This window comes from Prenolepis imparis, unplaced genomic scaffold (genome assembly GCF_030444845.1).
Source record: "Prenolepis imparis isolate NDT839.2.m4 unplaced genomic scaffold, iyPreImpa1.0 SCAF_13, whole genome shotgun sequence".
In the NCBI taxonomy this organism is placed as follows: Eukaryota; Metazoa; Arthropoda; class Insecta; order Hymenoptera; family Formicidae; genus Prenolepis; species Prenolepis imparis.
This window is the reverse complement of record NW_028141171.1, coordinates 8,544,692-8,569,893: the sequence shown is the minus strand read 5'-3', so window position 1 is coordinate 8,569,893 and position 25,202 is coordinate 8,544,692. Positions and strand designations below refer to the sequence as shown.

The window sequence follows — 25,202 nt, the reverse complement described above, 5'->3', positions numbered from 1 at the left end:
AAAATTTGTTGGTCTAAAATTTTTTCATTATTTTTTATATATATGTATATATATTTTCGGTATACTTTTGACAATTAAAACACTCTACATCTATCGCTGCGTGAAATTATTATGCATTGTAAATATGACTCTTAAAATTTTCTTAGCAGACTCCTCGCGTTGAAATTGTTAATGGAAGGAACGCAGCATCGTGAAATAAGACATCGATGTTTTCAAAACCTTAGGAGAGAAACGGATTTGCCATCATCATCTTAAAGATTTATTACAGTCGCAGAGTAAGAGAGTTACGAAAAAAAGTAATACTTACTACGCCAAAATTTTCGATAGATAAAGTCATCACTTTGCCAGCAGTTATTCTGCACGGTAATATCGTTCTGTTCATAATCAAAAGTAACAGTTTTCTACATCTAATCGAAGTGTAATACAAATTCGCTTTGCAACTATAAGATAAAAGACACGATTAGTATGCAGGTGAAAACGGAAAATATTCGTTCGCATTTGCTACATCTGTACTTTAAAACCGAACGAAAATAGCGTTCTAAAAGATGACACAATTGCTTTTGATTCAATTTAGAAGAGAGCTTAATTTCTTACATTGACTCGTATGGAAGAACGCTGTAATCAAGTAAAAATTGAGCCTGCCAAAATTGTAAGAATAGATGAGTGAGCTGAGCGATGTAGATAGCGAGAGGTGCTATTATATCTTTCGTGTCATTTAAATTCATCAACACCTAAAAAAAGCATTTTTATTTTAAAATAATTTTATACACCATTATTAATTTTATTAGAAGTGCGTCAATAATTTCAAGGCAAAGTATCTGCGTTCAATTAAAAAAAAAATTTTCTTGAAACAGTTTTCATTGTGAAGTATAAACGTAAAAAAATTAAGGCACACCTGCATACCGCATATGCTGCCACCGACCATATTTAGACTAATGCTGACTAAAAATATATTCGTAAACGTGGACTCGATCATTTCCGCGAATCTGTTAAATCGCAAAATTTAACGTAATTAAAAAAAAAATTATAATTAAATATAATTTCGTTATAGAACATTAACACGCACTCTATCACGTGCAGATGCTTGCGTAGACAATCTAGAGCCTTGCTGTAATTAACATCTCTAATCTTGTCGGGCTTTAGATCGAAATTATTGTCGCTATCTTTGCCGATACGTTCCAACGAATGTCTGGAAATCGCTAAAATAATAACACTCTCGGAAAATGATATATTTTCAGATCTTAAATAAAATTTTATAAAATCATCGGTTTCATTTTTCAGATCGAATCGAAAGGATCGACAACTCTCGAATGGGAAATAATGTGCGACAATGTCCTCTCAATGACGTTAGTCACGCGACTTTCGTTTGAATTATCTTAATTCGTGAAACGTCATTCTCGATCGATGATTATCTTACCCGACAATCGAAAACATCCCGCAGGCATGCTGAATTAAGGTAAAGTACAAGGTATCAGTCGCGACTGTGGCAGTAACGTGAGAGAATACGGTTAGATAATTATGGACCAGTATGAGATAGAAATATTGATCTATTTTGTGGCCATATTCAACGCGAAATGGTAATTTTGTTACGGCCAGTTTGGTAGAGTTTGAGGTATCCTCTATCAGTATCAACACGACCGATTTAACTATGTAGAGGAATCCTGTCAGTTGCATAAAGGCTAGAAATACACAGAGAAAATCGCTAGAAAAGAGTCGATTAAATTAGAGAGAAGAAATTTCGATTTTTTATCTCTGGCCGAAAATTTTTCACCGAAATTTTTATCTTTTTATTACAACGTACCTGCGTAAAATATTGTCAGATATCGGCCGTATGCAGTCTGTCGTTGCAGAATAGCCTTCTCGTTATCCGTACTTAATGACAACCAATCATCCTGTATCGTCTTAAGACAGGTTTTTATCTATAAATATATATTCTCGTAAAAAACAAGGATATTTTTGACGAGATTGATATTATTATTACCGAAATAGATATCAAAGATTTTATTACGAGACAAATTAATCGCAATTAGCGAAATTGTCCATTATTGTCACCTACTTTGTTACTATTTGCCATCAAGCTCGCTAATTTAAAACTAAATATGATTGTGATCAACATTGTTGGAATACATTCAAAGAGATCATCGAGATCCGTCAAAGCGATGTGCACATATAGTACCTATATTATATAAAATATTGCGATAAATGTTTTAAGATATTAATAGTAACGTAATGTCAATATATTTTTTAAAATTAGCTTTGAAATATTTGCATAAAAAACATATTATAAGAACGTATACACATTATTGTATTCAGGCGAAAACTGCCTTAAAACTTAATAAAATATTATCATTTTTAATATATATAAATCAATGTACCTGGCGTATATAACAATATAAGGATTATATATAAATTTAATATGTACCTGGGGTATAAAAATAATAAAACAGACCGTAAATGTCGGCACAAAATGTAGATACCTATCGCGAATCGAATGATACGGCCATAATCCTGCTAAAGTCATGTAGAATCTAGGAATCATGTAATATCGACTTTGCAAAATATCCTTTCTCTCTGCCATTTTCAGAGATACTAAGAATGCGAACTATCAAACAGTACCTTGTAAATTCAAGCTAAGCGACACATGAGGATAATATTAGCAATTCCTTGTGCACGACTGTAATTATGTCATCATAGCATAGAGCGCAATTATTTGCACACTGCAACCCTCTTTATCGCTGCTTTTCATCGTAATACTTGTTAAATAATCGACTCTTTCACAGTATAGCACAGTAATAGCATACGCTGTTGCTTGAATGATTCGCAAGTTTATTCGTACAATGTGTACAATGAAAGACAGTGTTTGTCTTGTGTATTTGTGGAATAAGTGGAATAATAAAGTAATGTCGTGAACAGAAAATAAAAAATAACATATATATTGTTATATATATAAAATGTGTCATTAATATATAAATATATAATATTGTGATATAATTTGATCGGATAAAAAAAATTAATATTTTTTATCAATAAGATTCATGTGTAATGCCAATATTATATTGCACAGGAATTTAAAATGCACTCAAATTTTTGTCAAATATAAGTGCTTAATTTTGCAAATTGTCAATAGTCATATAGAAAATTATAAAATGATAATGGAGAGATAAATGGATAAATGCGAATGAATGAAGGCAAAATACAGATATCTTTTTTTTAAATTTGATTATCATGACATTTATAATTAATCATTTGATATTTTAATCATCTGTAACATCTACAAAATAGTAATGATTAATAAACGTTTGTTATTGATATAAATTAATATATATTTCTATTGAAAATACCGTCTTTAATGATTTACGAGATATTTGCAAAGAAGAATCGATTTATTAATTGTAGCTGCAATAATCGATTATCTTTCTGTTTTAAATATTTTCAAGATAGAGATAAAAGAAATTTGTTAAAATAAAGATGTATAAAGAAATATAAAAATCTATGAATATTTTGTATGCGTTTTGGGGTCTAATAATTGTGATTTTTAAAGTTTCGCTAGGAAAATTCAATGTGAAATTCACAATATATTCTGCTATTATAGTATATAATGTGTTGTATATATAAGCAATAATTGTTAAATTTAATTAATATTAACATTTAATTATTATTTACATTTCTTTCCTCTTTCTCTCATTTCGACGAGAGAAAAAATTGATCAGACTTCCATATTTTTATTTTTAATTATTCAAACATTTGATCACTCTAGGAACACTTGTCACAATTACATATGAATGAGAAACGTGATTATTACGAATGTGTCACGTGAAAAAAACAACTTTCTAGATGTTCGTGATTTTGGTAAACATGCCTATGGTCAAAAATTCAAAGGAACATTACATTAATCTTAATAAGAGATCGTACAAGATAATATAACAAGGTAATACCGTGCAAGATAACAGCTGAAGAAAACTGTAATCTCGCTGGAGAACGTTTGCTCAATACAAATGCTCGCAATCAAACTCTCATCGTCATTTAAAATATTATAAACTTAATTAATGACAACTTTCTTTTTTCAGATATTGCAGACGGCGATGACTTACTTCACGATATTGGCATCCTTTCGGTAAGTATACCTATATGTAGGACTCAATAACAAGAATTCTATATTTCATTACGATGCAGTTTCATCTTACATCTATCTTTTTTGTAACTAACAATGTACTTTCGTGTAATAAATAAAAATAACTAAATAAAATATTTATTAATGTATTCAATATTTATGTTAATGTATTTAAATATAATGATATATTCAACATATTATATAATTATTATCTTATAACGTTTCACAAATCTTACATAAACATTGATAAAATAATTGAAAATGTTGCTGCAACATGTTAGATAAATAAATAAAGAAAAAGACAATATAAAATCATATAAAATAAAAATACAACAAAGATAATATAAAAAAGATAATAATAAAAAGATAAAAATTATATATATATATACAGCTTATAATTAAAATTTTTTATATTATTTCTTTATATTATCTATATAGTATATTTTATTGTATTTTATATAATTTTATTTATAAATATATAAAATTATAAAATATATATTTTAAATTGTAATATATATATGTATATATATATATATATATATTTGTAATATAAAATATAAAATATATAAATAATATAAAATATATGTATAACATAAAATTTATACTATTTTGTATATAAATACAAAGTAAGAGAATTCACAGCGGTCGCAACTTGTAAAGTGCGTGGGGAATTGATTTGATATATTTCTGACTCTTTTTTTTATTTCCCGTTTCTTCAACATATGATACACCATAATACGAAACTTGGCTTTCGCCTTGGTCGAGGTCTTCAATTAAACTGTCGCATTGAAAAACGTCAATCGTTCGCGCGTTCAGATCGATAGCGCGACCGCTGTTCGAATGACTATGTTAAAGAAATGGGTACTTGAGCGTGTAACTGACAACGTAACATTATGATAAATATCTAGTACGTCATTTTTACCACGCATCTTTATAACCGCGATACATCCCGCATGAAGTATCTGCTCCTCACATGCCAACTGTCCATCGCGACGAATAGATTCACCATGCAATCGGTTATACTGCGTTACTACCGTGTTAACAAAACTTTCATGTCGCAAATCGGTACTTGGCCTTATCAGAGCAGGCTCACGAGGATATTAATACCGATGGCGATGGCGTTTATCGATGTCAGCTACGTTTTAGCAGAGGTAATCGTAGTAGATTTGTTCTGAATCTGTCTTTGTGAAGATATTATCGATATAAGAGTAGATCAACCGAGACTTTTCCTAGTCTGCGAATTTCTCAACTACTTGTTTTTGATATTAATTATTAATTATATATATAATTATATTAATATATTTACATTTATATTAATAATACATTAATTATAATTAACAGTTGAGTATAATTAATTATTTATTAATTAACTATTAATCGTTGGAAAAAATATTGCAGTGTCATTATACACCACAATAACTACAATATCACAATTTTCCTCGAAAGAGAAATTGTGATATTGTGTGAATTATTACGTCTCATTTCTCCAGATGACACGAATGTTTGACACTTGGGGTGACATCGACATCGCAGTTGAGTGCATAATTTCGACTATAATTGTACTCGCCTGTTTCACGAAGCTACTCAATCTGAGTTTTAAAATTAATGAGGTACACACATATCATTACATCTTCATCTCATTATATCTTATACAAATCTTTCTACAAATCTTCTTCCACTTTCAAATCTTTTAGATACGGTACCTATTTTCTCTGATCGAATATCATTGGCAAGTGTTCAACAATTCTACGGATGTCATGATTTTACAAAATTACGTCATATTCGGTAGAAAAGTGGTAATATTTTACGCAAGTAAGAAGCCATCCTCATTTTCGCTTGACCATAAAATATCGTAAATTTATTTATCTCGCAAACAACTGCTATTGTAAATATTACATGATGTATATGTGAATCGAGCGATAGCACAGTGCGAATCGTTGTCCGCAGTTTACGTTTATGTGTCGACGTCATTGTACCTGATAATGCCAATGACACCGCAGATTCTGGACCTTGTGATGCCTCTCAATGAGAGCCGTCCGCGAAAGTTTCTATTTGAAGTCGAGTATCGCATAGATCGGGAGAAGTACTATTATTTCATCCTATTTCATTCATATGTGGCGGTCGTGGCGGTCATGTCGATTGTGGTCTGCGTCGACACTACTTACATAGCTTACGTGCAACATGGATGCAGTTTATTTGCAGCCATCGGGTAAACAAAGTTTTAATACCATGTATAAAAAAAGTGTTTTTCTTTTTATTATATAATAGTATTAAAATTATGTATACACAGTAACAAAATTTTCATATTTAGAATTCTATGTTTATATAGAGTGTTAAAAAAACTTTGGTAGAAAAAATGTTGCGAACTCGGTTATCAATTGTTATAGAATTGATTTGTTTCTTTTTTTTATACAATCGTAATATAATTCTTGGAAAAACCTGGATCTCTGTTAAAACTTAAATTTGTTTCAGATATCGATTAGAGCATATAGTTTCGAGGGAACTCAGTCAGACGAGCTACCTGAAGAAAAATGAAAAAAGAACGTATCGAGATATGCAAGTCGAAGATATTTATTTCAAAGAGACAGTTTTTCGTGAATTAATTATCTGCTTGCGAAAACATCAGCTGGCAATACAGTTTGTATACTGCTTTTCAATTATTTCAATAATGTGCATGCGCTCAAGAGAAACTAGAATATTAATTTATCTAGAAATTACCTCAGTTAAGAAATCGATTCGTAAAGAATTTATTGCATATATTCCTAAAAATCACGAATTAAATTTTTATCGTCATGATAGATATGCCCGCTTATTGGAATCTTCGTTCATGTTATCAACAGGCATCCAACTGTCATGTAATATGCTCGCCTTGAGTCTTATAGGAATTCAAGCAAGTATATAATTAAAAAAGAAAAGGATGAAAAATTTATTTTTATCACACAGTATATATTGTTGTATCGAATTCTATTTATATCCAGGTATTAAGTAATCTTGATAATACCGAAGATTTCATTAGATATATCTGCTTATGCGCAGGAGCGTTTTTCCATCTTTTATGCATGTCTCTGCCGGGACAAAGATTGATGGATCACAGCGTAAACATATTTGATAAAGCGTAAAAATAATATATGACATTTGATAGATAAAAGTTAAGAAAAATATCGTTGGGAAGTACATATAACATATATGTCGTGAATAATATTATTTAAAATCTTTATAATATAGTACTTATTTATAACAGTTATTAGATATTCCACGATTTCTGTTAAATAGCAAACTCCCAACGATATGCAGCACCCTCGTATATTTTTCAATCCTGTCAAATTTTGTATCTTAAAATATATATTGCATTTCTCTTCTAAAAGATATTCTTTATACAGATAATATTTAAAAAATATGTATATTAATATATATATTTTAATATACATGCAGAATGTAAAAAACTATTAGATATCTTTTTAATAGCAAATTCTCTGATCTTGGAGACGATTTTTTCTTAAGCAAAAATGTCGAGGCATCAATAATTTCCGAATTATAAACGATTGTAAAAGAAGGATAAATTATATTTTGTGAAGTTAACAAACACACTATTCAATTAATTTTAGGTAGAATTTATTTTAACAGAATTTTAATTTGATACTTACTACAAAGATATGTGATGGAAATAATTGGAAACATGCAACAAACTATCTCTTTTGACATTTTCACTAACAAAAAGTCCAGAATGTGATCGAAGAATCTGCTATTAAAAAAATATTCGATAATTATAGAACACACGCTATATTAATAATATATATCTGTATTAATGTATAAGCAATTTAACAAAAACTCTTCCTCAGACAAAAAATCTTTCAGTTGTAGATCACACTGGTATACATTCTCGTCAAAAAGCAAAAGACTCTTACGGATATTGCTTTACAGGAGTATCGTGCCGTGTACGTTAACCGCCGGTAAAATATACGTAATGTCAATGGCCAATTATAGCATGGTAAGAGTCACGTATAACAAACTATATATTTACACGTCCTTGTCTTTATAAGATATATAGCATTAAAAGAGTGATATTCTCCTTTTTTAAGATAGTACAAACCGCTATGTCTTACTTCATGACGTTCTCCTCTCTAAAATAACCATTGTGCATATATTATTATTCTAATCAAATATCTTTTGTAGCTTTATATTTGTGATAAAAATAAATTTTTAGAAGCTCTTAAAGTTATGTATAAAGTGGGTTTTCTTAAAAATATATCGTATATTTTATATACTATTTTATATTTTATATTCTCGTAATTGCATGAATGCGACGTAAATTATTAAAGATCGATATATTAATATCATACCATGTATACAAATATTTTCCAAATATCAATATATATCTGTTACTTATTTTTTTATGTATTTATTTTATTTTGTTATTAATCGATATATATATATATATATATATTTAATTCATAGATAATTCTATTCATAGATATTATATTTGTGATAAAAATAAATTTTTAGAAGCTCTTAAAGTTATGTATAAAGTGGGTTTTCTTAAAAATATATCGTATATTTTATATATTATTTTATATTTTATATTCTCGTAATTGCGTGAATGCGACGTAAATTATTAAAGATCGATATATTAATATCATACCATGTATACAAAATGTTTCAAAACCACCGGATGTCTTTTTAATATAGCAAATTCTCCGGGCAATTTGGACTTTTTGCAGTGAAAATATCGAGAAGAGTAATAATCATTTTTTGCAAATTTTCAATTTTTTCATTATATATCTTTGTAATAAAGACTCAATTTAAAATTACCTTAAAGCAAACGTTACCTGAAATTAACTGTAAAATGTAGTTTTATTAATCCTTTGAGTCCATAAAGTTTAATTTGTGAAAAATTCTTTTTCAAACTTTATAACTTGAATTAATACATCGACATTTTCGCTAAGAAAAAGATATGTGATGACTTTAAAACACTTGGTACATTATAGATAAAATATTTAACAACATACGTATATATGTCTGCGATGTATATAATAGATTATTAAACAACAAACCAATCTGCGTATAAAAATTAAACAACAAAAAATGTTTATGTGTAAAAGATAAGTTGAGATAATTAAAAATTACTCGATTCTTTTTTTTTTCGTCCGCTTATCTGAGACGTATTGTTTTGACTGTATTGTTTTTGCTAAGAAAAATTTCTCTACCATTTCACGGCCAATTTGCAATTTTTATCCGAATAATTCAAGATCTTCTGTAAATTGCTGGAATGTAGAGACATTTCATATCGATCAGCTAAATGCGTGCCTTTTATGGCTCGCTTAAGTTTGACAATCCGGTATTATCATAACCACATTGCGTTTTCGTTGCCCACGTCATTTCTTCCTCATATCAGACATTTAATAAGAAGAAGGCTGAGTCGCGACGGGATATTCGCGCAAGAACTACCTGCGACATTATGCACGCGGAAATGGAAAAATACTATGCCACAAATAAATTCTACTTGTCGAGAATTGGTGGTTGGCCATATCAGCATAAAGTACTCAAGATCCTGCTACCGTGTGTCTTAACAATAGTACAGTATTCCGTCATCGCAACCGAGGTAACGTATCATACTCGTGCAAGTAGTAGCGCAGACGCATTGGTAAATGAAATTAATTAAGAAATATATATATCATTCAATATCTATTTTCCAAATATCAATATATATTTGTTACTTGTTTTTTTTATGTATTTATTTTTTATGTATTTATTTTATTTTGTTATTAATCGATATATATATATTTAATTCATAGATAATTCTATTACATGACACTTGGGGTGATGTAGATATAGCTGTCGAAAGTGTAATTATCATTACTCCTATTATTGGTTCCAGCACAAAATTGATTAATATCGTTGTAAATAATGACAAAGTGAGTTTTCAAATATAGGTATCAATATAATACGTGCATTTATTTACTTATTTAATTTTTTCTTTTCATATTGTTTGTCAGTTTCGACGTTTACTGCGACTCATGAATGATCATTGGAATGAATTTAGTAACAAATCTGAGCGTTATATCTTGAAATATTATGCTGACATTGGTCAAAAAGTGACAAAATATTACGCAGGTAATGAATAATGTTTTTAAATAACAATCGAAAAAGAAATCCACGTAACATTATTACAAGGTTGACACTTTGGATTTTTTAATATAATTAAATTTTTTTTTATTTGAAAGAACTTGGTTTATTTTGAACAATTTACAGTAATCAATCATACATTAATTTTGTAATCTAAAAACCCGATTAAAATTTGTATTTTTGTAATTTTTCATCGAAGATGTCAAAGTCGACAAATATGTCACTATTATGCTATCAGAATATTATTATCGATATGTTTAGCATATCCTAAATACGGTACTTAATCGTCTTAAAATAGTTTAACATAATTTTAAAATTGTCTCAACATTTTATCTTCGAATAAGCCTAACGTCTCGTTAGTTGTGAAAAGAAATAACATATTCCTAAAATTTTGATAATGGTTGATATATTCACGAGCAGCTAATTTACAACTCTTTTTTAGAAATTGAATTTTAACATTTATAAATTGTACTCATCTTATTGCCCGATGACTCTTCCTGTCTTATTCATTCTCTCGCTCCTTCACACTCACTCGCGAATTATTGGACATTAATTAATCGCGCAAGCTGATGATCGTTAATTGTAAAAATTATAACAACTGATTGCATGTGACATTTCATATAATATACGTCGCGATCGCGTATCGAGAAATAATTCGACGATGTAGGGAGCGGATCGCACCGCTACCTGCTCGCTCGAGTGTCACCGCACGAATGACAAGACGAGGGTGTAAACACAATATAGAGGGTGCCAAAAAAATGTGGCTACTTCAGGAGCGTGTTCTATTCATCGAAATGAGCAAAAACATTCATATAAATATGTTCAAAGATCGCTAAGAAGATAAGCAGAATATTTTAGCCGAGGACAGTCACTTTGAACATTTGCTTTGGGATTTCTTTTATTTCACTTTTATTTTCTACTGCTTTTTTTGTTGGAAATAAAATAATACGTAATGTATTATAGAATATGTTGCGAAATTTGATGTTCTATTTTATGCTGTATAGTTATACAAACATTAAATATACTGTGTAATAATTAATTCAATGCCATCATAAACATTATACATACTACAATATAAACGCGAAATGTTATCTCTTTCTTGAATTTCAAATTAAAATAGATCAAGTTCTTTCATTTTCAATATTTTCAATATTTAATTTATTAAAAAACTAGAACATAATAAAAAAAATTCTTTTTCTGGCATGATATTTAATGCAGTATAAAATCAGCAATGTATTCTCTTTTTCACAGCATACTGTTGCACAATTTTGGTGCTGTATTTATTTATTCCATTAACTCCGAGAATCTTAGATATCGTAATACCATTGAATGAATCGCGGCCATTGAAATTTATATATCAAGCTGAGTACAGAGTGGACAAAGAAAAATATTATTATCCAATCCTGATTCATGCTTATACGTCGAGTGCAATCACTGTCGGGATCATATTATCCGTCGATACCATATATATAATATGTGTGTTACATGTTTGCAGTTTATTCACGGCTATCAGGTGAGTAATATATTGAAAATAAACTCTTATCGAGATATCTCGTTTCTTTAAATATCTTAAAAATTTATCATGTTTCTAAAATTTTCTTTATTCTTGGAAAAAACAAATAAATTTAAAGCTTTTCGATATAGATTATGCGCTAATAGTCGATATAGATGTTAACTTACACATTGTTTTATTTCCAAGCCACCGTCTTGAAAATATTATGGGCCAGATAAATATTAAGACTAACGATAATGAGAAAATACGCGCAAGAACGCACTATCATTTATTAGAAAGATACGATTCTACCGACGACGATTGCGACGATTATCGCGAATTGATGATATGCTTGAGAAAACATCAATTTGCATTAGAGTTTGTAATTTTATCGCCGATAATAATAGTTATATTAACGACTTTAATGATCATAAAAAAAAAACGCTTAATCAATAAAACTATTTTATTCATATTTTAATATTAATTTATTTTATCCGATTTTTTTTTTTAGATATGTTCGAATATTGGATTCTACATTCACACAAGCGACGTTTGTTCTTCTATCTTTGAATGTGTTGATTATGAGCGTAATCGGAATACAAGTAAGAATTAAAAAAAATATGCTTTCATTGAAAAACGTATTTCATAGCATCACGCAAGATGTTCAAATGTATCAAATATTATATCAACAGAGAATTTTTTGACCAATTTGAAATCGATTTTGCCGAAAATGTCACAAGACATCAATAATTTTCTAATTATAGATGAATAAAAAAAAAATTTTTGCAAATTATATTTTGAGAAGAGTCAAAATAGATAACAAAATAATATTTTTCAATTATTGTTTCAAGTAGAGTTTAACAAACTTTTAATTTAACATTTAATTATAAAGATACATGTATATGTGTCAAAAATTAGAAAGTTAAAATAAATAATGACTTCTCCCGAATTTAATTTTTATTAAAATTAATTCTAAATTGGTCAAATAATTTGTAATTAAAAAGACATTCAAAATTTTAGAATAATGTATATTCTTCGTAATTGTTGCAGCTTATCAACAAACTGGGACATACTGAAGAAGTAATAAGATACATTTGTGTAACTGTGGGTGCGCTTACTCATCTTGTATGCATGTGTTTCCCTGGACAATTACTGATAGATAGAAGCACAGAAGTCTTCGACAAGGCGTAAGAATTATAGTTCTATTATAGTTCTTAGAATTACAGTTCTTTAACTGCGGCATGTAAAAGAGCTTTATCGACAAATAAGCTAGAATTGCATTGCAATTAAAACATACTGTCCAGATTCATTACTTCCGTATCAATCAACGAAATAACAATGTCATATATTTACACACATACACAACAAGAAGTTTTAATATAATTGATTATTCCTTTAAAATTTTACTCGATTTTTATTATAACAATTTCGATCTCTAATATACGCATACAGCCCTTGCAAACAAAGACATAATTTTAATAAGTATTGTAATAAGTATAAGAGTATTATTATAAGCATTTTTGAATGGCGAGATGATTTTGTTATTTTTAATATTATCTTATCCAAAGTTCTATATGATTATACTTAAATGATTTGCATATAATTGGCAAGAAGATAATCGTAAAAAAAGTATTTTGTCTTTTAGGTACAGTTCACGATGGTATACGTTCTCCATAAAAAGCAGAAAGTTATTAAGAATACTTCTTTACCGAAGTCTTGTTCCTTGTACACTCTCGGCTGGAAAGATGTTTGTTATGTCAATGACAATGTGCACTTCGGTACGCCTGGCTTAAATATAAATACTTTTTACAATGACTATTATACATAAATGCTGCAAAGAATCAATATCCAATTTTAAGGTGATGCAAACTGCCATGTCGTATTTCACTACCTTAGGATCCATAAAATAAAGACGGTTGTAATGTATGACGTCTTTGCAAAATCATCACACATTAACGAAATGTCATTTATAAAAAAAATATTTGTAACAATAAACGATATATCTGATATTAGAAATATGAGTGTATTTTATTTTTTCAATATCCTGCGAATGTTTTATAGAAGAAATCCGCTGCAATAGTTTAGGGACCAAGAGAACATAGTATATTTCAATTTTATTCTACAGAAAATTTGTAATTTCGTGTTCTATCATTTTCTTTCATACGACTGAAGATCTGTACAATAATTTTTGGTTGTCTCGTTTGGAAATGTTTCTCGCCGAGAAAGATAAATATTTAATAGCGGACAGTGACGCTCTCTCTCTTTTCATAGATTGATTGAATATCTACCTATCATGGATGGCGTAAACGTTTCATATGTTTTCTGACAACCCGAAATTATCGTAATGATATATCCTTCTCGCCATTGCATTCGCTTGGCATTCTTCTTTACAATCGGACACCTAACAAGAGGGTGATCAGTCTCGCAATTGTTTCGCGACATGCAAGGGGACATGCTAAGATACTACTCTAGAAATCAATTCTTCTTGTCGCAGATGGGTATTTGGCCTTATCAGCCTAGGATGATAAAGATACTGCTACCATTTGTCTTTGCAACCACCGAGATGTCTGTTCTTGCAACTCAGGTAATGTACGCACAATATTGTGCAATCTAATCAAGTATTTTCGTTATATACTTCTCTCTCTCTCTCTCTCTTTTTTTTTCATTGTCAGTATCGCCGATCGATAATGTTCCTTTAACTTATAGGTGCTTCTCTTGTACGATACTTGGGGTGACCTAAGTATGACTGTTGAAGGTACAGTTACTGTTATCCTTCTCGTTGGTGCCACTATAAAATTACTTAACGTTGCTCTGAATAACAAAAAGGTTCGACATCTATGTGTATGTGTATGTGTATGTGTAATGTGTAAATTGTATGTACGATTTTTATGTGTCAATGACAAATATTAGACAGCATATTTTCGCTAATGATTTCGCTATGAATTTTTGATGGAATCAAATTAATAATTTAATAGCATGTACATAATTATTCAAATTATTTTTTTTAGTAATAGACACACAAACACACGTATAAAATTATTAATATTATTCGATAAAAGCGAGCTAATTTTTATATTTTATAATTTTTATATACTACTGAATTTTATATTCATCATATATCATATCATATCATTTATCATTCATCTATTGCGCGCGTATTTACAAACAATAAAAATTATTACTTCATTAATCTTTAGTAATTTTGTTTCTTTTTCATTGTTAGTTGCAACATATATTACAACTGATGGACGAACATTGGCAGCTTTTTCATAGCGAACGCGAACTTCATATTTTGAAGCAATATGCTAACATTGGCCAAAAAGTAACAAAATATTACTCAGGTAACTAAATAAATTAATTAAAAGTCGCATAAGTGCATCAAACAAACTTGAAATAATTTAATAATCAACTTGCTTTGAATTTGTTGATTAATATTTAAAGATATATATCAAACTTGAAAGACCATTTCTATATTACGAAAAATGATTAGAAATAATAGAATTATTGTAGCAACATATGTTCTCTTTGCAGTGTACATTAACATATTCGTAGTAATGTTTATGGTAATACCATTACTACCAAAAATTCTAGATGTCATAATACCGTTAAATGAGTCACGGCCACTTATATATGTGCTTGCGGGAGAATGGGGAGTAGACAAAGAGAAATATTATTATCCCATTTTATTGCATTGCTATGTTGCAGCTATAGTTAGTACCAGATGTATGGTGAACGTTGATACCATGTATATAGTATGTGTGTTACATGGTTGTAGTTTATTTAACGCTATAGGGTAAGTAAAGTAAGAGAGATATTATTTTATGTTCAGATAAGTTATTGAAGGTTATTCCGCCTTGAAAATTAGTTCGATGCAGATTGCTCTTGTGATTTTAATAATATCATATATATTTTTTTCAAGCATCCGTCTTGAAAATATTTTTGATAAAATTAAACTTGACAATGATGAGGAAACAATGAGTAAAAAACACATAGTAATGAAGGAATATGATTCCGAAGAGTATCATGAGATGATAGCATGTTTGAAAAAACATCAACTCGCAATAAAGTTTGTATGATAGAAAATTTCATTACAAATAATGATTTTATCAGTATTATTCAGTTATGATTTTATCATATACTTTACATAAAAATTTTCATATTTTATAATTTCTTTTCACTATCTTTTAGATACGTTCATATACTAGATTCTGCATTCCAAACCGCGACGTCTCTCATCTTGTTGCTGAACGTAATGATTCTGAGTTTAATTGGATTGCAAGTAAACTTTCTCTCTACCATATGCGTCAATTATTAAAAATATTCATAATCAAAAAAAATTTAAAGTTTTTTAATATTTTATGCGTACCTTTTTCGTGTGTGTGTGTGTGTGTGTGTGTGTGTGTAAAGAATTATAAAGCAATATTATAATTAAGATATAAGTTTATATTTTTTTTACCAATACTTGTGGGTGTTTTTACGTTGGAAAAAAATCGATAAAAAATGAAATAAAAATATTTATAAAAATTTCGAAACTCATACACGTTGTAGCTTCTTAACAAAATGGGACAAACTCAGGAAGTGATAAGATTTGGATGCATAGCTGTGGGATCGGTCACTCATCTCTTGAGCATGTGTTTACCAGGACAATTACTCCTGGATAAAAGTATAGAAGTGTTCGACAAAGCGCAAGTATCAAAATCATACTTTAATCACGCTTATGTTACATTGCTATAATTATTTCGAGGTGACACTATCGTTCGATATGGTCGGTTGATTGCATAATTTCATTTTCGCAGTCGCTAAGAATTTTATCACACGTAATACTTTTATCGTATAGATACAATGCACGATGGTACATGTGCTCGTTGAAAACGACAAAATTATTAAGCATACTGCTTTACAGAAGTCTTGTGCCTTGCACGCTGACGGCTGCAAATATGTATATTATGTCGATGACTACGTTCAGTTCGGTACGTCTATTTTATTCAAATACACGTGAAAAATGTCTTGTATGGTAGCCTTTAATAATGTTATAACATATTAATACTCCATTTTAAGGTAATGCAAACAGCCATGTCATATTTTACAACCTTGTTATCAGTCAGCTAGACATATAAACTTGTAAAATATTCGCGTTTATCAAGAGATCGTTAATTTTTATTAATTTAATTACTGTAGAAGATATTTGAATATTGAAGATATTTATTTATAGAAGACATTTTTGTTATAATAAATATTAATATGTTTCACACATTAAGAATATGTAGTTCATTTTTATTATCAAAGTCCATTCATTCATATGTACATATCGTAGGCAACATTTAGATACGTATAAAAGCAAAAAAATATTTAAGACGTTAACGTGATATTCAAATCTTTTATATCTTTTTTGAATAAAAAATATATATAATGCAATATTTTCTATTTACATCAGACCACGCCTTATTATATACTTGCCGAAACAAAGTTTTAACAGAATACTAAGGAAATTAAATCCACTTAACAAAAATTATTCTGACAACGAATTTACGAATTCTTATTCAATGTTATAAAGTCAGATTTGTTTGATAAATGGTATTTTAAGAATAACTCTTTCTGTCTTTCAGGCCTGTGGCCGCATCAAATGCGATTTATCAATGGTATTCATTTATATATAAAAAAGAGATTATTAAGAATACTTCTTCATAAAAATCTTGTTCTTTGTATATTCTCTGGAAGTTTGTCATGATTATGTGTCATCAATGATTATGTGTAGCTTGGTGTATCTGGCTGAGAAATATAAATACTTTTTAATATCTTTCACATAATGTTGTAGCAGACTGCGATATCTCCAATTTTATGACGACATAATATTTCATTGTATTATCATCCACATGAAAGAGAGATGAGATGGTAATATATCAACTTTCACAAAATCATTATATTTCGAGAAATCACTATTTGCAAAAAAAAAAAAAAAAAAAAAAAAAAACATTTGTAATCATCGTAATTCGTAATAAAACGATAATATCATATTAAATATTAAATGTATATATATTACTTTTTTGTTTCCTGGAAATGTTATAGAAGATCATTGTAATCGTTTGCCAACTAAACGCATTATATTTTAGAGTTTATTCTCGAAAAAATTTATAATTTTGCATTTCATAATTTATATAAATTTTTCTTTATACGAAAAACTCTAGGTAAGAATCTGTGATGAGAAAAATTTATTTTTAAATAATATCGTAACACGTCTCCTTGCAAAATATAGTTGTGAGACTATAATCACTGTCTTATTAAGTATTCGAATGTAAAAAAGAAATAGCAGACGCAATGGTGAGAAAAATATATCATGACTATTTCGGAGAATGGTCTCTGTAGATCGATATTAAGTAACTCTTTTTGTTGTATAATTTACATATTTTTTGTTCATATAACCGAAAATCTGTACAATAATTTTGGAATTAGCTCGAGAAACGTTTGAAAATGTTTCTCGTCGTAAAAGATAAATATTTAATAGATTTCCTTCTTCGACGTTCCTCGTAGATCGATTGAATATCCACCTATCGTGATGCGTAAACGTTTCAAACATTTTTTGACAGCCTGAAATTATCGTAATGATATATCCATCTCGCCACTGCATTCGCTTTACTTGTTTTCTACAATCGGATATCTAACAAGAAAGCAATCAGTCTCGCAATTGTTTCGCGACATGCTAAGATACTACTCTAGAAATCAATTGTTCTTGTCACAGTTGGATATTTGGCCTTATCAGCCTAGGATGATAAAGGCGCTATTGTGTTTCTCAGTAGTCGCCGAGATGCCTTTTCTTGCAGCTCAGGTAATGCACGCAGGAATTATTATTTATTTTATAATTGTGTCATCACACAGAAAATGCAATCAGCTAACTAAGAAATATTGTCGGATTCGATTTCTTTCTAAAATGACATATTTACGCAATATATTTTTCACTCTTTCTGTGAATATCACCGATTAGTATTGTTATCATTCTTAATTTATAGATGCTTTTGCCATATGATAATTGTGTAACATGATGATGCTAAATATGACTATCGAAGATACAGTTAATGTTCTTCTCGTTGGTATCACTAAAAAATTAGTGAACATTGCTATAAACAGGTGAGTTTGATGTTGTGTATATGTAAGTCGCATGAGTGCATTAAACAAATTCTAATAATAATTTAATAGTTAATTGCTTCGAATTTGTTGATTGATGATCAAAGGCATAGATAATTATTCCAGTTAAAAAAATATCTCAATGCAAATTGTCTGTAATCTTGTAATATCATTTTTGCAAACATCTATTATAAAAATTTTCTTAATTGTTGTAATTGTTCCAGAAGAGATATTTCAAATGGTTATAATAAATATTAAATTTCATATTAAGAATATGTGAGTTTCTTTCTCATCAGAATCTATTCATTTATACACACACATATGTAAGAAAAAGATTGCTACAATCGTTTGCAAATTAAATATATTATTATATTTTAGAGTTTACTCTAGAGAAAATTTATATAATTTCGTATTATATAACTTACATCATTTTTCTTTATACGAAAATTCTAGATAAGGATAAGGTCTGTGGTAAAAAGAATTTATTTTTAAATAGCATCGTAATACGTTCCCTTGCAAAATAGTTGCCAGACTAATCACTCTTTTTAAGTATTATTCAAATGTAAAAAAAAAAAAATAAATAAATAAATAAAGAGTGGATGGCGAAAAAAATATATCACAACCATTTCGGAAATTTTATTCGCTGTAAATCTCTATTTAAAAACAGGGACGCTCTCCATAGATCGATATTAAATATCTACTTTTTGCGACGCGTCAAGTGAACACAGCATATTTCATTTTATTCTATAGATAAGATATATATTGATTTCTATTCTATAGAGATTTCGTGTTCTATAATTTACATAATTTTCGTTCATACAACCGAAGATCTGTACAATAACTTTTGGGTTGGCTGGAGAAACGTTTGGGAAATGTTTCTCATCGTAAAAATAAAATTTTAATAGCGAATAGCAACGCATCTCATAGATCGATTGAATATCCATCTATCGTGGATAGCATAAACGTTTCAAACGTGTTTTCTGACAACCCAAAGTTATCGTAATGATATATCCTTCTTACCACTGCAGTCGCTTTACATTGTTTTCTACAATCGGATAACAAGAGGGTGATCAGTCTCGCAATCATCTTGCGACATGCAAGGGAATATGCTAAGGGGACATACTACTCTAGAAATCCATTGTTTTTGTCGCAGATGGGTATATATGGAATTATCAGTCTAGGATAATAAAGAAAATGTTATGTTTTTTAGTAGTCGCCGAGATGTCTGGTCTTGTAACTCATTGTCAGATAATGCGCGCGGGTGCATTATTTGTGTAAATTATATATTGTATAAATGTATTATCATAGACAAATCAAAAATATTGTCGGGCGATTTGACTTATTCTTTCTAATGAAATATTTTCGTTATATACTTCGCCCTCTCTCTCTCTTTTTTTTAATATTTCAATCATTAATTGATAAAATTAAAAAAATAAAGAGTAATTACGATTTTTAAATTTATAGCTTTTGCTGTACGATACTTGAGCATTTCATCGAGTGCGAGCTTTATATTGTATTTTGATTCATTATGATATATAATATTAGTTGAAAAGTTGACAAAATATTATTCAGGTAATTGAATCATTAGTTTTATGTCACATATAAGCGCATCAAACACAAATTCTAATAATTTAATAATCAACTGTTTCCAATCTGTTGATTGATATTCGAAGATATAAATAGTAATTTCAGCTTAAAAAATATTTCGATTCATAGGTTACCTGTGATTCTGATAATAACGATAATTTTTTTATGCAACTGTCTTGAAAATATTCTCGATAAGACTAATCTTGTGAAAAACAAGAAAATACATTGATAATAAAAGAAAATGATTCCGAAGATTATCGCGAAATAATTGCATAATTACAGATCGTAACTCATATGAATGCTACAAAGATGATGAGAAACGGTCCACTCCTGCTTATGCAACATTTTCGAATTTTTTTCAACAGCTGGATAGGGCAGAAAATAAATCACACAGTTCTCACAAATTCCTGTCGCAGCGTAAGTTGCTAATTTAATGAATTGATGATATTTATTTAACTGTAATGTACTTTCAGATTCCCTTTAATAGAAATATTATTTTAGGATAATACATTTTAATGTAACGGATAATAAATATACGTTGTCTCTCATCATTTTGTGTCGTTACATTTTTAATAATAATTATTATTACAATATTTATTTGAAATAAATTGAGAAATAAATAAATATAAAAAAATCGATATAATATTTTTACGTTTATGTATAAAGTAGATTACATTACGACATTAATTAAGACGCAATGTAATTATATCACAGCATCACTTATTGCGCTGATGTTCCATATCATACTAATGTCAATTCTGACTTTGATGAGAAACTTGCCATATTCAAAAGAGTTCTTTTTGAATAGAAAAATATTATTTTAATAAAATATAATGTTTGATATTTATATTTTATTTAATATTATATTTAATGTTTAAATTAATGACAGAGAACACATTAATCCTATATTATGTTAATTGACATCACATTGTTAATTACATATCATCTGGCATCTGAAATCGTGTGGTTTATTTCGTCACAGTCGTAAAAAAAATTGCGTATAGATATGTATGTATTTTTACTATTAAATGTTAATTTCTTACCTAAGAAATTATAAATATTATGTACATATAGACACTATGTATGTATGTATCATGGATAATGTCTAATTTCTTAAAAAGACAAAGGACATTTAAGACGTTAATCGATATTATATAGTCACGTATGTGACATCGAATAGAACATGAAATAGTTATGCGAAATATCTTCAAAGCTTTAAGCGAAAAGGCCGGACGTGCTATTATATTAAATTCTATTTATTCGTACGTTTCATATTTTTAATGTACCGCAATATCTTTTATTAATATCGCGCTACGTTGTCTGCCTTAAAATATATGCTCGCCGAAAGAAAGTTTTAACGGAATATTAAAGTAGCTATGCATATCATGCGATATAGCGGGACTGCTTTGCCAGTGAATATGAATTTTTATTCAGTATAGTAAAGTCATGGATTTCTTTGACACGCGGTATTTTAGAATTAATAAACTCACCCTGTCTTTCATAGGTTTATGGCCGTATCAAAGGTCATTTATGAAAATTCTAACTCTATCATTCGCCATATTCGGTGTTACAATAACGTGCGCGCCGCAGGTAAATTCTCGAGATGATAATATCTTGGTTGATTGTTAAACAAATTTAAAGAGTAATTCAGAAAAAAGAAATTTATTGTTAGAAAATATATGATAATTGCTATAATAGTCATATCTTTTTGTGTCATAGAGCAATAATCGTCTAGAGAGCATATCCAAGTATATGCGAAATATAATCTCATTATTATAAACTCATTATTTATTAACAGCTTGCATACTTGTTCAAACATTCGGATGATATAGATAGCGTGTTCGAGCTTATGCCAACTACGGCTGGCGGACTAATATGCGCTATAAAAATTTTTACCTTGACTCATAATTCTGAGAAGGTATGTATGACTGTCGCATCGAGCTTGTGAATTCAATTTTGAATAGGCGTTGCTTTAGTTTAAGGTGCTTCTGCGACAGATGCACGAGGATTGGCGTAATCTGCTGACGAGACAAGAAACGCAGATCTTAACACGTTACGCCGAAAATGCACGAAAGTTTACGTTAACGTATTCAAGTACGAATTAAACGCATCGGTGAATAACCGATTAAAGATTATTGTTCAGAATGTGGATTCAATCTTTTTCTCTTTGATGAATCAATAATCTACATCTCAGTTATATACATGCAAGCTTAAAAATAAAAGAGAAATGCTAAATTAAAATGATAAATTACGAATAATAAATGATCGTTAGCGCGACAATAAGTTTTAATTTATAATCGTGATTAAAATTCAATTACTCAATTATCGCTTGTTTATTTTCTTTTTTAAAGAAATAAAAAAAAGTATTGTGGAATTATTCTTTATGGTATAAAACGTTCTTCCTTTATCTAGTTTTCCTCGTGGTATTTCTAATCTGCTTTGCTACGTTACCTCTCACCGGGCCTATATTAGATATCATCTCGCCCCTGAATGAAACTAGACCGAAAAGAATGCCGCATCCAACGGAGTTCTTTGTGAATCAGGACAAGTACTATTATGTGCTTTTGCTAAACACGTATATCGGTTACATTGCATGCATCTCAATCGCGGTGGGCACCGATACTACGTACGTTTTGATGGTGGAACATATTTGCGGAATGTACGACATACTGTGGTGAGATAATTGGTTAATTTCAATTGTAATATACAGCTCAAACCTAATTATTATAGTTACGAAATTCACCTGCAAAGAGTAGATATAAATTTTAAACTAAAAGAGATCTAGGAATAAATGAAAATATTTTTTTCAGTTTTCGCCTGGAGAATTTAACGACGCACGACCAACTAGAATGGATCCAGGATAATGACATATACGGACATGATGAAATCGGTCAACGCATACGACGTTGCATTCAACTGCATGAAAGAATAAGGCTGTTGGTGTGATAATATTTCGAGTATAGCACGCACACTTTAATTTATGTATATCCATTTTAATATTTCTTTTACATTTATCAAACATTTATAAATTTTTTCAAGTATGTAGATAGTAATATTTATCTATTTAGATTCATAGAGCTAATGGAGTCTACATTCGCGTTATTTCTCCTTTTCGATGTTGGATTAGGATTTATATTGCATGCTTCAGTGTGCGTGATGGTAATAATTTTTCTAAACTTCAACTTTTCCGCGTATTGCAATATAATCTTAATATATTCTTTCTTTCCTCATTGTTAATTACTGCCACAATTTTTTTAAACATGTCGATGATATATTTCGTAGTTCGTGATTCGATTGGGACGATCGTCTGAAATCGCGCGTTACGTGGCTCTCTTGCTACTACAAAGTTGTCGATTATTTTTCAACAGTTGGGCCGGACAAGAAATAATCGATCATAGCGCCGGAATTTCGATAGCAGCGTAAGTTATTTTATATGTATATATTGTGAATTTTTTATATATAGATTTTTCATACATATACCAGGTGTCCCATTTTAAAGGACCCACTCAAATATCTCATTGTCAGAAACACTGCGTTAAATCGAAAAATGTTTCTTACAAAAGTTGTAGGGTCTCGAGGGGGACATAACATAGTAATATTCATTTGACCTTGGGCGGCGTCTCCAAGATTAGTGAAGGTTAACCTTAAGTGAAGGTGAGAATGAATTTTGAAGAAAATAAAAAAATTTCAGCTTCAGATAAAAGTTGTTCAAATTAATTAGTAGAAAAAGATGTTATAATAAAAAATATGGGTTTCCATTTAAAAAATTTATTCTCACCTTCACTTGACCTTGGAGACGCCGCCCAAGGTCATATGAATATTACTATGTTATGTCCCCCTCGAAACCCTACAACTTTTGTAGGAAACATTTTTTGATTTAACGTAGTGTTTCTGAGATATTTGAGTGGGTCCTTTAAAATGGGACACCCGGTATATATGTAAAAAAAATTCTTGTGATAAAAATATCTGTTTTTACAGTTACAATGGAATATGGTACAATACGCCTATAGAGATACAAAAATGTCTAATATTATTAATTGCCAGAAGTCAGAAGAGTTCTCGAATAACAATCGCCAAATTATATGTCATCAATCTGGAAGGTTTCAGTATGGTAATAACGTAGAAATATTGACGTGCAATAATGTAAAAATTCACGCGATCGTACACGTTTTACTGCACTGACAGAAAAAAATAATATTTAAAGGAAATATATATTTTTTAAGATAATGAAAACATCAGTATCCTATTGCACGGTAATGATTTCGCTACGCGAAATGTCTGTGTGAGAATAAGTAAATTTTTATGAGACTTTATAATCACACATACTTCTAATGTTGCATATATCAAGAACTCAGGCGTTTACCGTATAAAGGTGTGTGTTAGGTATTTATAATATAAATTTAGCTAAGCAAAAATAAATATACTTTACTCACTTTATGCCTGCACATACTTACTTGACATGTGCAAACTGTTTCATGTATGTGATATACTTAATTTATTTTATTATTATTATCTGTCCTAAAAAATGTTATATAAACAAATGTTTTATTTTTTATTTATTTCTTATTCATTATATTATATAAAAAGGGAACACGATTTTTTTATTATTCTTTTTTAAAATAAATTATGTTTTAAATCTATACTATGTATTATAAATATTTATATAAATATGTATTTTATACAGTTACCACTTGAAAAACGGAACACGAAGTCGCACAGAATGGGAAGCTTATTCTTCGATAGTGTTATCCAACATTTGACTCACCTGCA

At 29.3% G+C, this 25,202-nt stretch overlaps 5 protein-coding genes across 5 annotated transcripts; 4 read left to right on the top strand and 1 right to left on the bottom strand.

Moving 5' to 3' along the window:
- Window positions 1–71: 71 nt before the first annotated feature.
- Window positions 72–24,899, bottom strand: LOC145944824 (odorant receptor 13a-like). The gene is made up of 9 exons (XM_083053388.1): window positions 24,887–24,899; window positions 2,057–2,176; window positions 1,802–1,919; window positions 1,418–1,679; window positions 1,067–1,189; window positions 896–986; window positions 595–731; window positions 308–440; window positions 72–219 (listed from the first exon to the last, which is right to left on the bottom strand). Exons 2-9 carry the CDS (start codon window positions 2,114–2,116, stop codon window positions 169–171), a joined length of 975 nt encoding a protein of 324 aa, XP_082909514.1. The 5' UTR covers window positions 2,117–2,176; window positions 24,887–24,899; the 3' UTR covers window positions 72–168.
- Window positions 5,080–8,283, top strand: LOC145944830 (uncharacterized). The gene is made up of 9 exons (XM_083053394.1): window positions 5,080–5,262; window positions 5,602–5,721; window positions 5,806–5,923; window positions 6,059–6,320; window positions 6,584–6,748; window positions 6,911–7,001; window positions 7,090–7,226; window positions 7,967–8,099; window positions 8,191–8,283. The coding sequence occupies exons 1-9, from the start codon at window positions 5,119–5,121 to the stop codon at window positions 8,239–8,241; spliced, it is 1,221 nt and encodes a 406-aa protein (XP_082909520.1). The 5' UTR covers window positions 5,080–5,118; the 3' UTR covers window positions 8,242–8,283.
- Window positions 9,330–13,519, top strand: LOC145944336 (uncharacterized). Its single transcript, XM_083052599.1, has 8 exons — window positions 9,330–9,710; window positions 9,904–10,023; window positions 10,105–10,222; window positions 11,486–11,747; window positions 11,934–12,104; window positions 12,238–12,328; window positions 12,777–12,913; window positions 13,372–13,519. Exons 1-8 carry the CDS (start codon window positions 9,567–9,569, stop codon window positions 13,517–13,519), a joined length of 1,191 nt encoding a protein of 396 aa, XP_082908725.1. The 5' UTR covers window positions 9,330–9,566.
- LOC145944831 (uncharacterized) lies at window positions 14,134–16,911 on the top strand. The gene is made up of 9 exons (XM_083053395.1): window positions 14,134–14,310; window positions 14,433–14,552; window positions 14,950–15,067; window positions 15,258–15,519; window positions 15,646–15,792; window positions 15,915–16,005; window positions 16,275–16,411; window positions 16,564–16,696; window positions 16,785–16,911. The coding sequence occupies exons 1-9, from the start codon at window positions 14,167–14,169 to the stop codon at window positions 16,833–16,835; spliced, it is 1,203 nt and encodes a 400-aa protein (XP_082909521.1). The 5' UTR covers window positions 14,134–14,166; the 3' UTR covers window positions 16,836–16,911.
- On the top strand, window positions 21,879–25,202 carry LOC145944821 (odorant receptor 13a-like). Its single transcript, XM_083053385.1, has 10 exons — window positions 21,879–22,022; window positions 22,231–22,350; window positions 22,409–22,526; window positions 22,845–23,106; window positions 23,243–23,368; window positions 23,501–23,591; window positions 23,715–23,851; window positions 24,411–24,543; window positions 24,656–24,804; window positions 25,117–25,202. The coding sequence occupies exons 1-9, from the start codon at window positions 21,879–21,881 to the stop codon at window positions 24,716–24,718; spliced, it is 1,194 nt and encodes a 397-aa protein (XP_082909511.1). The 3' UTR covers window positions 24,719–24,804; window positions 25,117–25,202.